This window comes from Bufo bufo, chromosome 3 (assembly GCF_905171765.1).
Source record: "Bufo bufo chromosome 3, aBufBuf1.1, whole genome shotgun sequence".
In the NCBI taxonomy this organism is placed as follows: domain Eukaryota; kingdom Metazoa; phylum Chordata; class Amphibia; order Anura; family Bufonidae; genus Bufo; species Bufo bufo.
The window spans coordinates 391,126,759-391,149,314 of NC_053391.1; the positions used below are offsets into that span (position 1 = coordinate 391,126,759).

The following is a 22,556-nucleotide window of genomic DNA, read 5'->3' on the forward strand; positions in this document are numbered from 1 at the left end:
TATTCTGCAGTGCTCTATCCTTTTTAATTATGATAGACTTCCTTTCAGTATTTGATACATTTGTATGTATCCATGTTACATAATATACTCATGTGGCTCCAGGACAGCTGTGTACGTCATCCTGATTGACCTGTACATAAGCATTACAGTCAGGACTGCAAGCATGGGGCACAGGAGCGAAGGGGGGGCTACCTGTATTGAGATATGCAGTTGGTATAGTGGAGGAAAAAGGGTCAGCGGGAGTACAGAGAAGACAGCAGGACAGAATAGATGCTGGTGGTAGTGTGGGGCCCCATTTCAAGTTTTCCTATGGCACCTGGTGCCTACTTGTTGTATTCCTGGTCCTCTACATTGTGTAATTGCTACATTACATCTCTTACAGGTAATAAAAGCTGAAAACATGCTGCCATGGGACAACGCCTTTCCCGGCAAATTCATTCAACCCCATTACTTATTTCTACATGGCTTGATGTTAACAATAAGTGTTATTGGTTAACAATTGGGCAGTGCCATCTGTTCCTCAGCAATACATGCGTTGTCATATTCTCATTAACCTTCTAGTCATCACTGTTTACTTGGAAGCGGTTGTTATATCATCTGAAAATAATGCGGCTTTCTGAGGTACATTAGAGCTGTCACTTCACATTAAGTACTTGCTGATGGCTCCTATTTTTCCATCATGACTTCCGTTGTCTCGCCCGTATCCTTCAGTGTACGTGAATAACATGCAGTGAACATGACAGTGCTGCCACAAGTCTAAAAGCTTGTAAATTCATGCTGCATTGTTTAACAAAAGGGTTGTCCCACAAAAAATATTCTACCTTGTTCAAACCCGCACCTGGATCTGAATTCGTTTGGAATTGGATTTTTCTTTGCTGAGGTTTTTGCACATACTCTGTTCTATCTTTCAAATTCCACCAGCCCTATCTTCTGTTAGGACCCATTCACACTGCGTTCTTTCCTGCCGATTTTTGTTGTGGACACCTGCGCTGAAATTCCGCTGGAGATCTTCTGCGCTGCCCACCATTGAAAAGAATAGGGGGCAGAACTGACAGATTTGACAGATTTACCCATATGTGGCATAGCCAGATTCCATTGACTATAATGGGATCCGTCTGGTTTCCGGCATGAGTGCCGGGTGGGCAAAATATAGTACTTATGCCGGATCCCATTATAGTCAGTGTGTCCGGCTGTATCTGACTATGCTGGATACGTTGAAATCTGGCAGGCTATTCTCATGCTGGAACAGATTTGAACTAAAACTTAACTAAACTTACTAGTTCAGGTAATTCAAGTGGCCTGTTAAGGTGGTGGGTTTAGATGAACTAATAATCGTCCAGATTATCATGAACGACCATTCCTGCAAACACTCGTTCCCAATAATCTGGCCATCTAAATGTGCTTGCTGCCCAGAAACAATGATTCTGTATGACGAGTGATCTCAATAACCATCCCTGGTGCTCATACTGTAAAGGAGATCACTGCAGGTAAATACAGCAGTCTCCTTCAATGTACGAGCAGCCGACTGTCTGGAAGGAATACTTCCTTTCCAACAATCGGCTGCTCCATTGGCACGGCTAAACCCACCTTTAGACTGGTGGCAAAGCAGACAGTTCACTTACATGGATAGAAGTCTGTCTGGCTGGACTGGTTAGCCATGGACTGCTCTTGCTAGACAATAAACTTCTGAAAGACATCCATGGAAGGAGTAACATATGGGTAGATGAGGCTTGAGCACTTGCACGTCACTTCTTCACAGTTACAAAAGAAAGGAATATAGAGGAGTTAAAGGGGATTCCCAAGTTCAGGATGTTGATGGCCTGTGTTCTGTCCATCAACTAAAATTGTGACACATAGTGGTGTATCATAAGTAGTGTCACGTAACTGACGTCACTGGCCTAGGGTAAGCAGCGAGAAGGTGGGACTTCTCAAACAGCTGATCGGCAGGGGTCCCGGATGTCGGACCCCACTAGTCAGATGCTGATGACCCATCCAGCGGATAGGTCATCAGTTGCAAATAGTTGGATATCCCCTTTAACATGGGGCGATGTGCTGCAGATAAACATTTTTATGCACGAATAAGACATATTTAGACAGGATAGTAATTGGTACGAGATTTTGTTTTCCCTTGAGCGTACTGATGATGGAGGTTTGGAACCTGGCTGTTTTGTGACGGTTTGTGGTACAACGTTCAGTTGAGCAGCGATGTCATTGCTCTTTGCGGTACCAGTGATTCTCTGGTGTTGCTTGCTAAGCAGACAACATTTTGAATGTTTTTTATGTTTCAGTCCATTAATTAATCACTATTTGTAATCCTCAATTTTGGGCTTGTTTCATGTGCAGCTAGCCATGTCCATTGGTCCTTCTTGTTTGGTACTCTAATATAAGGCTGTTCACATCTCTGCCTATTATTTCTATTCTGTTATATAGAAGCAGAACGAGAAAAATAACGGAAGCAGCGTGACCGTCAAATCAAGGGGAAGAAACGAACCCCATTGTCTATATTGGGATGTGTCTGGCTTCCTTTAGAAAGTCCAGTGTATTTTTTTTTTTATTTTTCTGCCATTTTTAACAGAATCTCCGAGGGAAATCACAAGTGGAGCCTCCCATGCAGATGTGAACATAACTATGCAAAGCAGCATAGTACCCGCCTCTGAGAGCACCCATTTGTGCTGGTGACGTCACTGGGCTCACTGCTAGGTGGAAGTCTTCCCTTAGCATAGTGAAATGAAGCAGCGAGCCTGGTGACATCACTGGCACCAATGGGTGGTCTCTAGTCAAGGAATAAAGAACAGCTTATATCCAGGTTCAGCCCTGAACCGAGAGAACCCCTTAAATTCTACATATTATATATTTTACAGTTTTATCAGTTCTGGGGTAGAGCTTTTATAGCACAATGTGTCCAGAAATACACATTATTTGGTAGCTTTGAAGCTTAGGTGCTGTTTAGGACTGTTTTATACTAGGCCAGTGACTGGATGTTGTTTGACTGCTTTGTGCTTGATTTTAAGACTTTTGTAAAACTACAGTTTTATCTTGTTTTGGATCAAGTAACGGGACTAGGTGTTTCTTCATTCTAGTTGTATCTCCTGCAGTAAACTAATATTGACATGGCTATAGGAAGCTAGTTTTGTCCCATTGATGAATGGTCATAGCTGTAAAGCAGTGAACATGCTGTATGGTGCCAGCCTATAAACTGTAGTCTTGACAAGTCTCATTTGTTATTAAAGGTTAGGTTTTATGTACTAGGCCTTTCACTGATAGAATTTGTATATTGGGATAATCACTTGTGAACTGTGATATGCTCTGACGTGATTGTCCATACCATTAAGCAGAAGCAAATGTGAGGTCCTAGAGGTCGAAACACTTTAAGCAGCACTGTACTGTTTGTTACTTAATGGAATCTGTTGAGAAAAGTCATATTAATGTGGAGGTAAAGCTAGAATGCTAAGCATCATTGCCTATTCTCTGCCAATTATGTCTTGAGCTGACAAAGACAGACTGGTATATGGGGACACGCTACCTGACAACTCACTTTTAAAAGACTTTACCTGTATATTAGTCATGTAAAACTCTTTAGTGAAAAGCTGAAAGCTTTTTTAAAGAGAATAAATCATCTAATGTATCGCCTTAAAGAAGCACTCCCACAGATATTTGTATTCTCTGACCCATTAGAACATTAGGTACATGATGTCCATTGTAGTGAAGATAATATTCTTACTGGTGGCTGTATCTGTGTTATCCCCTCCCTTCTGATCTTCAGCTGTGTCATGTGACTGACACTGCCTCTCCAACTGACACAGGACAGGAAGTCAGTTACTTCTCTGTTACTTCTCTGTTCATTCCTATGGGAGCCTCAATGCGATTCTCACAGGAATGAATCAGTGTTGGTCACATGACACAGCTGAGGATCAGAAGGGAGTGGATAACTCACAGATAGAGCCACCAGTAAAAACCTTACCTTCATTTTTTAAAGTTTCTATTTCTTCTTGGTTTTAGAGCCATTAATAAATATGTTAACTAAAAAAAAATTACCTTTTACTATAATTTACATCATGTATCTTTATAACGGGTTACAGAATAAATGTTTTAATTGGAGTGCTTCTTTAAAATGTACACTGAAACATATTCCTATTGTATTTTCATTCAGTTTAATATACATGATAATTAGGCTGCCATCTTGCCTGATATGCTGTGACGGCAGCTGCAGAACGTTACGGCAGGTAGCTGGTCAGAGAGAGTGTTGTGCAGTATGCCCTGTGGAGGTGGAAGGAGGGCAGCTGTCTCCAACCCCTAGTTCTAGGTGGTGTGGTGTTAGAAAGAAGCAACTTGGCAGTAGTCAAGCCATGCCAACCCCAATGTCAACCTATTCAGGGGCAGAATTCGTATCTAAAAGGAAAACAGGAAAACATGTCATGTCCAAGACATGACATGTTACAGTATTGTTATGACATTATGGCCACATACACACAACTATTACCCCAGACAAGCTGCGGTGCTACAAGTCTTATGGGACTTTTTTTTTTAACCTTTATATATAAAATGTAGCAGTAATAGCTAAAAGGGGTTCTCCCTTGTGCGACTCCCGTCAAAGAGCTGATTTTGCTGTGAAAAGATTCAGTCAGCTGTATACTATTGTCTTCTGAATTGGCGGCCATTCAGATGGATGACCTCAACTAATACTGTTTTTTATTCTTTTCAGGGTTGAGCGATCGACTGATCAAGTCATCAAGCCAGTCAACGTGGATGCTTTGTCAAAATGGGTTGGCAAAATACCGCCAGATGTTTTAAGAGATATGCCAGTCATTGCACCAATGTTGGCCAAACTAGGCTATGATCCATACGCCAGTCCTCCCAATTATGGAAAGCCAGACCAGAAGGTTATTGATAATACAAGACGGGTAAGTGATAAAGTAATATTTGAGGAGCACTTAAACTTGGATTGTATTGTCGTTTTGTAGTCCCAGTACGTTATGAAACCTTACAACTAACCCAGGAGCTGTGGGTACCCAAGCACCCTAATGCCCACATAGTCGCCTGCCCTTGCCTTTATGACTTTCAACATGGTACTTTCATGGGATGTCAGCACTTCAAATGCCTGCCCTGCTACAACTGTCCTTGTCAAGTGCTGTTGCTGTGCAGGTAAAAAGTTGGTACGAAAATGGCCCGGGCCGGCCACGCAGGTCAGATAATTTTTAGATATCTGGAGCATAAGAATTATATGTTGCATCACTTACTGTCATTCCATATTGCCTCTATAATTAAGGTTTTACAGAAAAGAAAAATCAAGGATAATAAACGATGCAGAAATAATTTTGCGGATGTCATCTTGGCCCTCTTTATCCACTGTATTTAAATCCTGTATATTATTTGCTGTTTACATGGGCCTGATGTAGGCGCTCGTTCAGTGCCAGGTGTGGGGCTGCTAACAGATTAAATAAGAAAAAAAAAAAAAACGTATACAGTGGATATAAAAAGTCTACACACCCCTGTTAAAATGTTAGGTTTCTGTGCTGTAAAAAAATGAAACAAAGATCTCAGATTTCAGAACTTTTTCCACCTTTTTAATGTGGTCTATAAACTGTTTCACTCAATTGAAAAACAAACTGAAATCTTTTAGGTGGAGGGAAGAAAAGAAAAAAAAAAACTAAAATAATGTGGTTGCATAAGTGTGCACACCCTCTTATATCTGGGGATGTAGCTGTGTTCAGAATTAAGCAATCACATTCAAAATCATGTTAAATAGGAGTCAGCATACACCTGCCATCATTTAACGTGCCTCTGTTTAACCCCAAATAAAGTTCAGCTGCTCTAGTTGATCTTTCCTGAAATGTTCTTAGTCACATCCCACAGCAAAAGCCATGGTCCACAGAGAGCTTCCAAAGCATCAGAGGGATCTCATTGTTAAAAGGTATCAGTCAGGAGAAGGGTACAAAAGAATTTCTAAGGCATTAGATATACCATGGAACACAGTCATCATGAAGTGGAGAAAATATGGCACAACAGTGACATTACCAAGAACTGGACGTCCCTCCAAAATTGATGAAAAGATGAGAAGAAAACTGGTCTGGGAGGCTACAAAGAGGCCTACAGCAACATTAAAGGAGCTGCAGGAATATCTGGCAAGTACTGGCTGTGTGGTACATGTGACAACAATCTCCCGTATTCTTCATATGTCTGGGCTATGGGGTAGAGTGCCAAGACGAAAGCCTTTTCTTACAAAGAAAAACATCCAAGCCAGGCTACATTTTGCATAAATACATCTGAAGTCTCCCAAAAGCGTGTGGGAAAAGGTGTTATGGTCTGATGAAACCAAGGTTGAACTTTTTGGCCTAATTCCAAAAGATATGTTTGGTGCAAAAACAACACTGCAAATCCCCAAAAGAACACCATACCCACAGTGAAGCATAGTGGTGGCAGCATCATGCCAAGGGGCTGTTTTTCTTCAGCTGGAACTGGGGCCTTAGTTAAAGAGGACCTTTCACCGATTCTTACCCTATGAACTAAGTATACAGACATGTGGAGCGGCGCCCGGGGATCTCTCTGCACTTACTATTATCCCCGGGCGCCGCTCCGTTCTCCCGTTATGCCCTCCGGTATCTCCGTTCCCTAAGTTATGGTAGGCGGAGTCTGCCCTAGCGCTGGCCAATCGCATTGCAGAGCTCGCAGCCTGGGAGAAAATAACCTCCCAGGCTGTGAGCTCTGCGCTGCGATTGGCCAGCGCTAGGGCAGACTCCGCCTACCATAACTTAGGGACTGGTATCTCCGCCTACTATAACTTAGTGAGCGGAGATACTGGAGGGCATAACGGGAGAACGGAGCGGCGCCCGGGGATAATAGTAAGTGCAGTGAGATCCCCGGGCGCCGCTCCACATGTCTGGATAGTTAGTTCATAGGGTAAGAATCGGTGAAAGGTCCTCTTTAAGCTAGAGGGAATTATGAACAGTTCCAAATACCAGTCAATATTGGCACAAAACCTTCAGGCTTCTGCTAGAAAGCTGAACATGAAGAGGAACTTCATCTTTCAGCATGACAACGACCCAAAGCATACATCCAAATCAACAAAGGAATGGCTTTACCAGAAGAAGATTAAAGTTTTGGAATGGCCCAGCCAGAGACCAGACCTGAATCTGATTGAAAATCTGTGGGGTGATCTGAAGAGGGCTGTGCACAGGAGATGCCCTCGCAATCTGACAGATTTGGAGTGTTTTTGCAAAAAAGAGTGGGCAAATCTTGCCAAGTCAAAATGTGCCATGCTGATAGACTCATACCCAAAAAGACTGAGTGCTGTAATAAAATCAAAAGGTGCTTCAACAAAGTTTCAGTTTAAGGGTGTGCACACTTATGCAACCATATTATTTTATTTTTAGATTTTTTCTTCTTTCTACCTAAAAGATTTCAGTTTGTTTTTCAATTGAGTGGTACAGTTTATAGGTCACTTTGAAGGTGGAAAAAATTCTGAAATGATTTATCTTTGTCTAATTTTTTTACTTCACAGAAACCTGACATTTTAACAGGGGTGTGTAGACTTTCTTATATCCACTGTATATCAGGTTTTCCACCATTATTTCAGCAGAGCCCACTTTCCCCAGTTTTCTTTCTTCTCATCTGCAGTACTGTGAAGCAGAAGCTGAATCATGACCAAAATGACACTAATCCTTTTTATATAGAGTTGTACCTTCTGATCTGGATATCTCTGCACTTTGGATTGTCATGTTTTTTTTGTTTTTTTTCCCCCTTTAGTTTCTGGAATTAATAGGGTTTTCTGAGATTTATATTTAGGTGACCAATATCTGATAGATGGGGGTCTGATTTGCTGCACCCCAGCCGATCAGCTGTTTGAAGAGGCTGTGGCGCATCATGGCGTCTTCCTAGGCCAGTGATGTCACATTTATGGGGGTTGAGCTGTAAAACCAAGCACAGCTGCTATACAATGTACAGCTCGTGTTTGGTAAGCCGCAACATAATGCCCTGGCCTCCTCAAACAGCTGATTGGCGGGGTGATCTGATATTGATGACCTATCTAATTCTTGCTCATGAACTTTTTTTTTGTTGCGTTTTTATAGATTTGAATTATTTTTATGGCTAAGCTTTGGCTGTAGACTGAGATTACCATGTGCAATGCAGTTGTATCTGCTGAACTGTTGTAAAGTTCATACCTGGACTGTGGAGCTTTGGATGGTGTGTTACACAAATCTGGGTAATCTTCTTCTTGCCTTGAAACTGTAAAAAGTGGTTTAGGAGGATTACTGGTCTGTGACCATAAGGGTTGATGTGTGATGGTTTTGGCAGGGATACTTACATCCATAGACCAGGGATCAGCAACCCCCAGAACTCCAGCTGTTCTGAAACTACAACTCCCAGGATCCTCTTTTCAATTCTATGGGAGTTACAAGAACAGCCAAATAGGTGTGCATGCTGGGAGTTGTAGTTTCACAGCAGCTGGAGTGCAGAAGGTTGCTGATCCCCATTCTAGAAAATGGCTCCAACTCTGTGGTAAAAGCTAGGGCTGCACTATTATCTGCTTGGAATTAGTCATAGACATCGGAGGTGTGACAGAAATGGTTTCCTGAGTGGTGTGAAAAAGCTGTGAAGAGCCCTGGCCGCAAACCATTCATCACCTTTGATATGAAAGGAACCTCTGATTCCCTGGGCGACCTTATTGCCCAGCCTTGTGCTTTAAATCCAGTGGAAAGGTTTCCCAGATGGGTAGAGGCAGTAATAACAACCAAAGGGCACTTCCACCTAAGATGTGATGTTCAGGTGCCCACGTACCTTGGCCGTGAGGTGCGGGTGTAATTTTAGCATGCCGGGGGCATTACTGCTGATGAGCAATAGCATTATGGCTATAAAAGAAATCCAGTGCCCTGTTACCATGGCCAGAATGATGTAGTAATTAGCTGGAATACTTCATATCGTTGTAGACCCTTGAGCTCATGTACATTCTCCATAGCAACACTATTTAGTTATTTCTGCTGTAGAATTCCTGGTGACGTCACTGCCGCGTGTCACCTCCCTGAGTGTTACTGTGCTTCCCTAGCCATTGAAGTGTCCTCTGCTAGATTTCTCTTTTTTAGAACTTATTATCCAATGCCTCTTAGGCTTTGAAGTGCGGAGCTGGCGTGTCTATCGAGCTAATTAAAATGAACCTTATGACTTGTGTCTTTGAAGTGCTGGGAAATATGCCTGGTTAATTCAGCCTCCAGAGGACGGATGTAGTAGCTTGGTATTGTATCCGCGTCTGAGTTTCAATTGAAAGCATCTGTCTCTGACTTTTTTCCATTCTGCTCGGCGGATAAATAGTGATAATGAGCTATGTATAGGTGCGTCTTTTGTAGGATGACATTATAACATTATATTTGTGTGGGGCCGCAGCTTTCCTTTTAATTTACCCACAGAAGTATAGCTGGGCAATGGCACAGTATCATCTGTGTGAGCAGAGAATGACGAGGAATTACAGGAGAACTGTACTGAATGATTGCTGCCACGTATATGTGTAGTAGATAGAAGAGCTTACGGCTATTTTCACACTAGCGTTTTTACTGGACCCGGCAGGGTTCAGCAAAAATGCTTCCGTTACTGATAATACAACCATCTGCATCTGTTATGAACAGAACCGGTTGTATTATCTTTAACATACCCAAGATGGATCCGTTATAAACACGATTAAAAGTCAATTGCGGATGGATCCGTTTTCTATTGTGTCAGAGGACGCGGTTTGCTCTCTGGTATGAGAACGGAATGCATTTTGGAGCATTCCGTTCTGTTCAGTTACGTTTTGTCCCCATTGACAATGAATGGGGACAAAACGTAAGCGTTTTTTTCCGGTATTGAGCCCCTATGACGGATCTGAATACCAGAAAATATTAACGCTAGTGTGAAAGTAGCCTTAGTATAGACACACACAGTGTATTCTGGGATACTTGCTAAATAATACGAATCTTTATATATTTAGTGCTTTACAATCAGAGGGTTCATGTACAAACTGAATCATACATTACATGGCAACAAACAAACCAACAATTAAAACAAGAGCAAGTCCTGCTCACAAGAGCTTACAGTCTATGAGGAGATGGGGGTGTCACAAAAGGTAAAAAGTGCTCGATTTGTACAATGGGCCAGCCATCTTAAAGATTTGTACCTATGAAACTGGCTGACCTGTCATATGTCTCCTTGGAATCTTTGTTGGTCACACACAAATAGGATGGGTTTTTGTTTGAGAATTATTTAGCGGATTTTTCTGTTTTTCTCCTTTCATTTAAGGGTACTTTCACACTTGCGGCAGAGGATTCCGGCAATCCGGACGCAAACGGATGGCATTTGTCAGACTGATCGGGATGTGGATCCGTCTGACAAATGCATTGAAATACCGGATCTGTCTCTCCGGTGTAATCTGGAAAAACCGATCCGGTATTTTTTTCCCCCACAGATTTAGAGGTCTGCGCATGCGCGGACCGGAAGAATGAATCTGTCAATGCGGCAATTTTAATGCCGGATCCGGCACGAATACATTTCAATGGAAATCAATGCCAGATCCAGCATTCCAGCAAATGTTCAGGATTTTTGGCCGTAGGGAAAAATGCAGCATGCTGCGGTATTTTCTCTGGCCAAAAAACATAAGAGGGACTGAACTGATGCATCCTGAACAGAATGCTCTCTATTCAGAATGCATTAGGATATAACTGATCTTTTTTCCCCCCCGGTATTGAGCCCCTGTGATGGAACTCAATACCGGAAAACAAAAACGCTATTGTGAAAGTACCCTAATGCAGCTAGGTCATTTTTTGTATCTTCTGTAATGTTCAATGTGATTAATACTATGGGAATAAGAGAAGTGGTCTAGTACCACCTCCCCTTGGCAGAGTGCTGGCTACAGACCTAGTTGCGGTAATAGACTGAGCACTTTTAGAAAACAAAGCCATGGCTAGCCTAACAAGAAGGCCATTGTTGAAACGTTCTCTCTGATGATCCTGTTTCCTTTCAGTCATATTACCGCAGCAGCCTTTTACAGAAACCACATTCACTAATGTCCCCTCACTGTTTAAAATGTATGAGGCGCTTCAGTGGCATCTTCCTAAGAAAACATCTTACTAACTGAAGTTAATACTGTACCAGTCTGCTCATATAAACTGTATTATTTGCTTTACTTTTTGATCAGTACAGGTTTAAGCCCTTCAACATGGTTTGTGTAAATATCGTCAGGGGGTCTCTGTGTCCTATTGGTCACACTACCCTACTCAAAGGTAGAAGGTCAAACATAGAGTGTCCTGTGATTGAGATGGTTTGATTATTAAGAACCCCCCCAGTAGTGGATCTGGGTGTATTTTGATATTTAGGCCTCATGCACATGTTGTTGGACGGTGCCCGTATTGCGGCCCACAAACAGCGGGTCCGCAATATATGGGCACCTGCCGTTTGTGCACCGCATCACTGATGCAGACCAGTTCAAGTGAATGAATCCGGAAAGGTGCGGAACAGAGGCACGGAGCCCCACAGAAGCATTACGGAGTGCTTCCATGGGTTTTCTGTCCATGCCTCCACACTTTTTTTTGCAGTGTGGACCGTCGGGTGAGGATCGCAGACCATATTCAAGTGAATGGGTCCGCGGCCACATGGTCGGTGACCTTGCATTGTGGACCGAAATTTGCAGTCCGCAGCATGGGCACAGGCCAACAATGGCCATATGCATGAAGCCTTACTATGGGGTTTCTTCTCTAAATTGTAATATTGATGAAGAGTAAACTCAACTTTAGCAACCATCAGCAGACAGCTGCTGCCAAGACAAATTAAATCCTGGGATCAGGGGTGGATTGGCCATAGACACTATAGGGAAATTTTCCGGGGGCCACCCAAGCTCTCCTTATCTGATGCTCAACAGCCGCAGTTGCCCTCCTGAACTTAACTGTATTACCTTCCTCAGGATGGTGATACAGTTGAATACTCTGGCAAAGGTGGGAGTAATTTGTGTTGCACTGTGGTATTGCAGGCCCATTCTACTTCTGTTGACCCTGCCAACTTGTGTTGGCTCTGCCTACTTATTTTGCCCCATCTTCTATCAACTTAGTCCCGCCTACAACATGGGGCCACTTTAAGTTTCCAATCTGCTCCTGCCTGGGATACACCTAGAAAGCCATAGATGCACCTGTGTATGAGAAGTACACAGCTGAACAGGAGCTGGTGCAGAGGAGGCCAACCAAGGTAATTAAAGTTGTCTGGCCCAGGAGCTGACCAACCTCATCCTTGGGACCCATGCCCAAATGAGAAAAAGAAAAAAACACCTGTTTTTCCCTTCCCCCACGACAGCACCACAGAGAGATGATCTGCCCTAAGGGGCAGGAAACCTGCAGAATAAAAAGGTGGAGCCTTTCTTCTCCTTCAGTGATTTCCTGTCCCTGGAGTAGGAGACCTACAGTTTTTCTTCCAGGTATTTACCATTGGTCTGTGTTATCCTAGGGGGTCCTTAGAGGGCTGACTGTATCCTGCCGGGGTCCATCGCGCTGCGGTTGCAGGCTGCCAGGACCCTAGGATCTGGGGGAGCTCCAGGGGCTCCTCGGGGTCTTGCGGCAGGCACGTGGGCATCCTTCTGTGGAAGTTTTGCCATGCACTATGAGGAGGCTTCCCCAGAAGCTGGGCGGCTGGCGCCTGGGCATCCCTTCATGGAGGCTTTGCCACGCTGCCTCAGGACAGACGAAGTGCTACGGAATAGCGCGGCTACTTCCGGTAGCGAGTGCAGCGGGTGACGCACGTCCGGAAGCGCCTGGGACGTACTTCCGGCCTGCGATATTTAAAAAGGATATCCCTTACCGCCGAGACAACGAGGTCTGACAGGTGGCTTACGGAGATCGAGGAATGCCTCCAGCGTCCCTCAGCTAGTGCGGCTGACTCAAGTAATCTGGCTTGAGAATTTCTGGATAAAGCAGCTCATACAGGCTTCTAGGTCATGGAGGCAGTTTGTTTGTGTCTCTCTCTCTCTCTCTCTCCCCCTTTCTTCCTGGCCAGTGACAGTGGAAGCAGGGAGTGACTTGAAGGATATTTATTGTCTGAGTAAATTCATGTTTTTGACCCTAAAGAAGGCTTCCTTTGCTGTTAGCAGCTAGGATGGAAGAAGAAAAGACTCAAGAATATGTGGAGAGAGAGAGAGATGGTAGCACCTGTTCCGGTACTTGGACAGAGTTCTTGTTTTGGGTGAGTGAGATGGCTACGGTCTTTCCTTTCTAATTATAGTTCTTTGTATTTAATTTTTTAGTCAAAACCTAAGAAAATGCTGGCTAAAAGGAAAAACAAAGAATGTGCCATATTTAAAACAGCTCTTTCGTTGACACAGCTTTTTGTCATAAGACAACGCTGTATTGATGTATCCCCATCCCTCCTAGAGAATATTAAAACACTAATTAAGATGGAAGTGAAAAATACGCTAAAACCCAGTAAGAAAGGGTTAACCTATCCCAAGACAATTCTTCTGGCAACAGTGACTTCCCCCTGGATACCCTTTTCCTCAGATTCTTCCTCAGAGGATGAAATTATAGGAAGATCCTATACTGACAGACTGTTAAGTTATAAGATCCACTATGAATATTGAAGATATTAAGGAGGATAAGTCGGTAGTGGACTCTTCGTTTGAAGGATTGCAGGAAAAAAGGGTAGATACTTCCCCGTGCATAATAGCATTATGTCTCTGATTCAAAGGGGATGGAAAAAACATGTTTTTAGTTCAAAAACCTTTTAAGTGTAAATACCCTTTTGAGGATGAGCAAGGCTCCCAAAATAGATGTTGCCATTTCCAAGGTTTCTAAAAGGTCTTCTCTTCCCTTTGAAGATACGGGTGTTCTTAGGGACCCTTTGGATAAGAAGGCCATCCTTCCTGAAGGGTGCTTGGGAGGCATCTACTTCCTTTTTTCGCACTAACATAGCGGCCACGGTAACAGCTAGAACCTTAGCCTTTTGGCTGCAGCAATTAAAAATCCAGTTAAAAGAGAGTGGTACTAGGGAGCAGATTTTATCCTCCCTGCCCACATTACAGAAGGTAGCTGACTTTTTGGCAGGTGCCTCTGTAGATGCAGTCAGACTTGGCGCTTAGACTGCATCTCTTGCTAACTTAAGAACTGGAGTGGAGGAGATGTAGCTTCCAAACATAAGTTATGTGGTATTCCCTGTCTGGGTAAATTTCTCTTTGGTCCTGATTTAGATGATTTGTTAGAAAAGGTGGCGGATAAGAAGAAAAGATTTCCCCCTCCCAATCCTTCAGAATTTTCTTCTTTCAGGCCTAGTAGGTTCTTTCGGTCCTCAGGGTAATTCGGGCATGAGACAGTTTAGGGTTAAAGACCAGAGATATAGGTCCAGAAATCTGGCAGGAAAAGGAAACTCTTCCGCGTCAAATAAAAAAGTCACAACAATGACGCCCACCCAAAGGTGGGAAAAGGTAGCTGGCCCATGGGTTTTGCAGGTGATTCGTCATGGTCTAAAACCAGATTTTCATGCCATGCCACCTCAAAGATTTATTATTACAAAAAATTGTGCTGTAAAAGGGTCTTTCCCTATAATAAAAGAAATTTGAGAACTAATAGAGAAGGAAGTCTTAATTCCTGTTCCTCAAAAAGAACAATCAAAAGGTTATTTCTCCACGCTTTTTTCTTCAGAACCATCATCAATCTGAGGGATTTAAACAAGTTTCTACTATTCAAAAAATTCAAGTTGGAAACAATGAAAACTACAGTGCAGCTCCTGTTTCCACATTGTTTCATGGCAGTAATGGATTTGAAAGATGACTATTTCCACATCCCAATGCACCCAGAGTTCCAGAAGTTTCTCAGAGCTGCAGTCCTTTTGGAGGGTCAGCTACAGCAGTTCCAATTTCAGGCTTTGCCCTTTTAGCCTGTCAATGGCACCAAGGATCTTTACCAAAATGGTAGCGAAGATGGTATCCTTCATAAGACTAAAGGATGTGATGTTAGTACCATATCTGGACGATTTTTTAATAATTGCAAAATCTCATCACTGTTGCAGGGAAGCAGTTCAGATGGTGGTAAAGACCTTTCAGGAATTGGGCTGGATAATCAACGACAAAAAATCCAGACCAAAGCCGGAAAAGTGTCTGAGATTTCTAGGCCTAATTTTAGACTCCGTATCCCAGAAGGTATATCTACCGGAGGAAAAGATAACCAGGATTTTCAGTCAAGTAAAATCACTCACATCTCCCACCCTGACAATTCGGAAGGCGATGTCAGTTTTGGGGTCCCTGGTGTCCTGTATTCCAGCGGTCGAATGGGCTCAGCTACACTCTCGGCAATTACAAATGGAAATATTGGCGGCATTCAAAAAGAGCAAAGGTGTTCTAGATGTCAAGATGAAAATCTCAAAACCAACAATGAAAAGTCTAGCCTGGTTGGGGGGGGGGACAGGCAAAATCTGATACAGGGGATCCCATGGTCCTATCTGGATCCGATAATCATAACTACGGATGCAAGACCCTGGGGGTGGGGAACTCATGTCCAGGGTCTCAGTTTTCAGGGTCAGTGGTCTGAGTCAAAGGCATTTTTTCTCCAACAGGAAGGAGCTTGTAGCGGTGAGATTTGCATAAGAAGCTTTTCTGTATCCGACAATCAGTCTACAGTAGCTTATATAAATCACCAAGGGGGGACAAGGTCGGTCGCCCTTGGATGGGAGGTTAGTCGGTTGTTAAAGAAATTGGAGGGGCAGGTCAGTCATGTTTCAGCCCTTCACATAAAAGGAAAAGAAAATATTCAAGCGGACTTCCTGAACAGTTCAGTCTTCAGGATCACAAAATTATGGGGCATGCCTGTGATAAACCTGTTCGCCTCCAGTCAGAACAAGTAAGTAGATCTGTTTTGTTCCCTAAATCCGAGGGAATCCTCTTATGGGCTGAATGCCCTTTTTCTAAAATGGGACTTAACACTAGCATATGCCTTTCCACCTTTCCAGTTACTCCCGTTAGTCCTGAAAAAGATGAGAAAGGACAGGGCGAGAATAATTCTGATTGCTCCATTCTGGCTGAAGATGGCATGGTTTACTCTTCTCAGAATAATGTCAGTGTCAGACCCTTGGATACTTCCAGAGATTCCCGATCTACTGTCCCAGGGTCTGGTTTTCCGTCCAGCAGTAAATGGTCTGCATTTAACTGCATGGAATTTGAAAGGAGCCTATTAATTAAAATAGTTTTTTTTACAGGAACTGATTGCTACACTTAAGAGTAGAAAGCCGGTGACAATTTCTATTTAAGCCAGGACATGGCGCAAATAGATTTCTATACGTTTTTTGATTTCTATAAAATTAATCCTGATAATCTGCCTGATTCGGTTCCTATTTCATACATTCTGGAATTTCTTCAGAGAAGGCTAGCTTTGGGGTTAACTAAAAATACTTTAAAGGTACAGGTCTCTGCCCTTTTTGTGCTTTTTGAAAAAAAAATTCCCTCCGATCCTTGGGTAGTTTTTTTTTTAGAGCAATGGATAGGATGGCTCCTGTTTCTAAACCAAAAATTCCCTCGTGGTATCTCAATCTGGTCCTAAGATCTCTGACACAGCCACCTTTTGAGCCCATTAAATCGTCCGATTTCAAGTATCTTACCTACAACATTGTTTTAATGGTAGCACTCACCACGGCCAGGAGGGTAAGTGAGTTGCATGCTATTTCCAAAAATTCTCCTTTCACTTGTATTCTAGAGGATAGAGTTATTTATCCAGCCTTCTTACCTAAAGTTTCTTCCCAGTTTCATAGATCCCAGGAAATAGTACTTCCTTCATTTTGTGCCAATCCAAAAAACCTGAAGGAAAAGGTTTTTCATACATTAGATGTAAGATGCTGTTTGTTACATTATCTCAAATCTGCGGAGGAGTGGCGAAAGTCTTCAGCCTTATTTGTCCTCTTCTCTGGGCCAAATAGGGGTATGAAGGCTACCAAAAGTACCTTGTCTAGATGGATCAGACTAGGTATATCTGAAGCTTACTTGGAGGCTGCTCTTTCTCCTCCAATATCGGTGAAGGCTCATTCCACTCGTTCTGTCTCCACCTCTTGGGCTGAAAGATCTGTTGCAACTATTTGTTCAAATCTGTAGAGCTGCCACGTGGTCTTCTCCATGTACTATTTTCCAGCACTATCGTTTGGACCTAAACTCTTCCTCTGGTCTATCTTTTGGTAGAAAGGTCTTACAAGCGGTGGTCCCTCTCTAAGGAAGGATGATTTCTCTGTAATTCTCTCTGTGGTGCTGTCGTGGGGGAAGGGAAAAATGATGATTACACTTACCGGTAATTGGATTTTCCAGACCCCACGCCAGCACCCTTCCTTATTCCGTCCCTGTTTTCTGTCCCTGGGGCAGATCCTCTCTCTGTGGCGCTGTCGTGGGCTCTGATTACCGGTAAGTGTAATCATCATTTTCAGTCCTGCCATTCTCACACCATGGCCCAGTTCCCAGCTGCTTTGGTTCCTCCTGCCAGGAAGTGGCTGTGGCCAATCACTGCCCTCAGTGGTCACATGTGCTAGAACAAAGGTAGGACTGCAGACAGGAGAGGTTTTTTTAAGGGAATAGGTTGATTGCAGTACAAGACAGATCATTAAAATTTATCTTTTCATACCTTGGCCTGTAACCACAACGGGGTGGGGAGATGGAGAGGGGGGACAATTTTCAACAGCTAGAGGACAAAGCTTCTTTACTGTAAGAGCAGTGAGATGGGGGAACTCAGTGCCACAAGATGTTTTGATGGATGACTGAATAGGTTCAAGAAGTACCTGGATTCCTTCATATGTAGTTAGGATATCACAAGTTGTATGCCCTAGATAACTGGAGATGGGGTGTTGATCCAAGGGTTTTCCCCTAGTATGGGGCAATTGGCATCCTCTTATAGGGTTTTTTGCCTTCTTGTAAGGATTATAGGTTGGTCTTCATAGAACAGTGTCACATTCTTGTTTCCAAATCCTAAAATCAGTAGGTGGTCTTTTAATTTTTGCATTTAGGAAAATAGTTTGATAAAAACATTTTTCTTTCTGCTAGGGATTATAATACGTGTGGAAGAAATTGCATATCCTATCCTATGCTTTTTATATAGCATTTAAATGTCCACCCCCGTGGATTATTTCATCCAGAAAAAGCAGGATGTGAACTGCTATCTATAATTACTTTCTTTGGCCACACGCTCAGCAGCATTCTTGTCTAGACATATAACCACTTCTTGCCCTCCTGATCCCTTTGGCTTCAGATTATGGGTCACTATGAGTTCCCTGCTGTACTCCATCCAGCGCAGAAGGTGAATAGAACTCAGTCCATTTCCATCATTCATCACACAGTGAGCTAACTGCTGGGAAACACACACTTCTTCTTTACTCCAGAAGGAACCGATTATAGAGGCTTTATACTGTTAAAACACACACTTGACTGTCCTTGATTTTCTTTTAACTAGTTTTTCTCTATAGTTTTCTAGCCTATTCCAAATAGTAACCTTAACTGAAGCCGAGCTGTACTGTAGTACTACTATAGGTTTCCGAATGAGGTATGGTCTTTGAAGGAGTGTCCTGGTTAAAATTCTCCTTATGCTTTCCACTGACAAAAGTTGAGTGCAGAACAGTCTAGTATAATAGAAGTGTGGCACAGAAGGGCCAGGTCACATTCACAGGTGGGTAGCAGGACCTGTCACTGACAAATTCAGGATCCATGATATGCATCAGGAAACACATTTTCATAAAGCATAGCACATTTGCTATTCAGAAACTGGAGCGGTTCTCGAAGACAAAATACGCATATCTGGGGTAATTTATTAAGACTGGCGTTTTAGAATTGTCTCTTAATAACCCTGCACTGGTGCTTGATGCGCTTAAGTTATGTAGAGTTGTAGATTTAAGTCATTTTCTATGCCAAAAACTGACGTAGAAAATGATAAATGAGAGGGGCCGGCAGTTTGTAGATGGAGCCATCAGCAGGGGGTGCTGGCAGTTTGTAGCTGTTTAAATGAGTTTGGGGTAGAGATGAGCGCAGTTGCAGCTCCGTAGCTGAGCCTTTGCCCTGGCTTTGCTAAACTGAGCAGTGGCACAGGCAGGAAATTGTCTGGGCTGGGCTAAATGTCCGGCCCTGTCAGTCTAGCGGCAGGTGGGCACTTTTTCACTTGTGGGGCCAGCCCTTCACATGAGAAAAAATCCTGCAGATAAGACAAATAAATTTGTTAGAATCGATTTGCTCATCTTTAGGGCTGTATTACGCCAACAGATTATCTGTCCAATCAGACCAATAGTTGGTGTGTGTATAACAAAAGATCTCTGTGTAATTAGCCATCTGACCAATGATTGGTCAGAAAATCTGTCAGATAATATGTTGGCCCTAAGTTTGGAAGTTACTATTCCTATAAGGATCACTGAACTAATCCTTTAATTGGATCTGCTTTCTAGTCTGCTAACTAATCTGTGAACAGATTGTGATTCGGCCAGCTAGCATCGATGGTCTCATGTGAAATTTGTTAGTGTTGCTTGCCAAGATCTTCTATAGTAAATGCAGGACTATCTGGGCTGTGGTGACGCAGGGATTCAACACCATCCGAAACCGGTCTGTGTTCGTTTAAAGTGGTTTTCTAGGAGATAGACAGTGATGGCTTATACTTCGGATACGCCATCGGGGTTTAATAGGAGGAGGGCCAACCCTTGGGACTCCCACAGAGCAACAGAATGAAGAAGATGAACATTGAAAAGGCTGTGGTTATCTAGTGAAACCTGTGCCATTTTCATGATTGGTAGGATTCTCAAGAATCAGGCTGCTCCAATCTATAACATTGATTGGCTGTTCTAAAGCCTGTATTACACTGCCCGATTTTTCAGCAGACAATCGCTAAAGAGCATTCGTGATCATCTGGCAGATACTGCCGCCTACTGCCCGATAAACGAGCAAATGCTCGATCATTGGGCAATCAAAATCTTTCGACATTTATAAAAATAAAATTGTTTGCAGGCGGCAAAACGTAGTGTCCGGCAAAGCACTATAAAGCATGGGGAAGAGATGGCATAGCGATCACTCCTCTGCTAGCAAGCAGGCGATTACAGGGAGGGAACGCTTCCCTCCCGACAACTGTCTGCCATGTCAGGATGTGTAATACAGCCTTTAGGCCACTTTTACATAGTCGTGTTTGATTAGTGATTTCCATCAGTCACTGAGCCAAAACCACGAGTGAGTCATAAACACAGAAACTGGAGCAAATCTTTCCAATACTCATTAGTGTTGAGCAAACTTGTGTTTTAAGTTCGGCGTCTAAAGTTCGGGTTATCGAAGAATCGCGTTATGGATTCTAAATTCCGTTATGGTTCAGCGGAATCCATAACGCGATTCTTCGATAACCCGAACTTTAGACGCCGAACAAAAAAATAATTACCATGTCTGGAACTGAAGTTGGTTAAGAGCAAGAACAGATGTTTCAGCTGGTAAAACAAACATTAGAACGTTTCTCCTTTCTACTCACGACAGAAAGGACATAGAGATAATGAGTCATTAATTAAGCTTGGTGTTCACATCACCAGAGCATGGATAATGAGACTGGTTTCCATCAATCTGTGGAGCGTCACAAGATATATTTACATAGCCCCCGTGAACTATATTGATTTTATAAGTAAAAGCTCATATACACGAGGGGCGTGGCCTGACCGGCATGGAGTGAGGACGCTGGTCGCTTCAGCTCCGATTCTATCCTGTTTGTATCCTGACCATCCGCTCTGAAAAACTTTGAACTTCTGCCTAAAGACCCTCAGTGAGCCTCTGTGAGTGCCCCCCATAAGTTTTACCTGTCCCGGTGCCCTGCGGTGACTGCCGGATAAAAAGCCCTGGGACTGGGCCTACTTACCAGACGGCACTACCTGACGCCATCCTTGCCTGCTGGCCTGATCGATCGGTGGGGGAGCCGGTGAGAGGGGATTCCCGGCCATACTTACCTACACCGGAGGCCAAGCGGGATCTGGAACTTTAATCCGGTGGGTTCTTTTCACTCCTTCCTTGGCCGGACGGCGAACCTGTGACCCCGGGGCGTTGGACGCTGCGGGCGCCATATTGGCTGCAGCACTGCAGACGGCTATACCTCTCCCCCTGTAGGCCGTTACCCAGGTAGAGAACTTTTTCATCTACTCTGCCATTATAGAGATTCACCTGGGGCGGTGTGAAGCTGGTTGGGGACACTGTGTCTGCGTTATCCTCAGCAGAGAGAGATTCGACACTTATATTAAGCCACAAGCGTTGGTTGCTGAAGTTTTTATGGGCCGAAAAACGGGCACCTCAGGGCCTGCTATCCCTCCTAAATTGATGCTTGACAACATGAGCCAGACAGATGGCCACAACCCTGGGGCTTCTTCTGAACGTTCGGAGGTGGACCTTGCAAAAGTCATGACAGCCATTACTAATTGCCAAACAACACTCACGGTCAAAATTGACCATGTACAGGCCGACCTAACTCTCCTCAGGCATGATATTGATAAGATCCGTGAGAGGACAACTGAGGTGGAGAGGAGGCTGGGAGAGGTGGAAGATACGGTCCAACGTGAGGATTCGGTGGTCCGTGATTTGCAAAACCAAGTTAAAACCCGGGCGGCAAAAGTGGAAGACGCTGAAAATCGAAACAGGAGAAATAATATTAGGATTATGGGCTTACCGGAGAGGGCAGAGGGCCCTTCCCCTGAGGAATTTACGGAGCGTCTCATCAAGCAACTCCTGAACCCAATTACCCTCTCGGGGACGTTTGCAGTGGAGAGGGCGCACAGGATTCCTACCCGTCCTCTGCCCCCTGGAGCCCCGCCACGTCCTTTTATCTTTAAAGTGTTAAATTATAGAGACAGGGACGCTATCCTGGCTACGGCCCGTCGTATGAAGGACATTCATTTTGACAACGTCCGGATTTCCTTCTACCCGGACTTTTCTACAGAGGTGCAGAAACAACGCAGGCAATTCACGGCAGTGAGAGTTCGGTTGCGGGAGAAAGGCCTGGTTTATGCCATGATGTATCCAGCACGTCTCAGAATCCAGGATGGTGATGTGGTGAAATTCTTCACCTCCCCAGAGGAGGCGTCTGACTGGCTCGATCGCAGGGGCTGAGTATAATGGGACTTATGTTCTGAGAGTCTTATTTTATGTTGCGGATGGTCACTTTATATGGGGAGCTGTTTGTGCTAAAATTGTATTGCCCTACTGCCTAGGTTCAGTTCTTGAGTTTACCTTGAGTGGTGGGTGGCAGCACGGGCCTCCCCGTCCTGATCTATTAGTGAGGAGATTGTTCATGGGATATTCAAGCTTGGATAGGTTGGGGTTATCTGGGCAGGGTGGGGGGATTTGTCCGCTGTTCTGGGCAGGTTGGGATGTTCTCACTGCATTCTTGATGTATGGGTGTGATTGTGTGTATGTATGGCTTGGGTGGTGCATTTTCCTCGTATGGTATAACTTTGACACTCCGCCGTAATGGCTATCTGTCGGTTTGTCTCCTGGAATATCAGGGGACTAAATGATAAAATTAAAAGATCACTGGTCTTTAATTTTATAAAGAAACATAACCCCGATATGTTGATATTGCAGGAGACACATCTGCAGGGGA

At 43.7% G+C, this 22,556-nt stretch overlaps 1 protein-coding gene across 2 annotated transcripts in view; it reads left to right on the top strand.

Annotated features, from left to right (window-relative positions):
* The window catches only part of TPST1 (tyrosylprotein sulfotransferase 1), an 80,823-nt gene that overhangs the window by 35,137 nt on the left and 23,130 nt on the right, over positions 1 to 22,556 (top strand). For both annotated transcript variants that reach the window (XM_040424790.1, XM_040424791.1), the window contains exon 3: positions 4,703 to 4,901. In XM_040424790.1, coding sequence (XP_040280724.1) covers positions 4,703 to 4,901 — 199 coding nt within the window. The remainder of the gene's footprint in view (positions 1 to 4,702; positions 4,902 to 22,556) is intronic.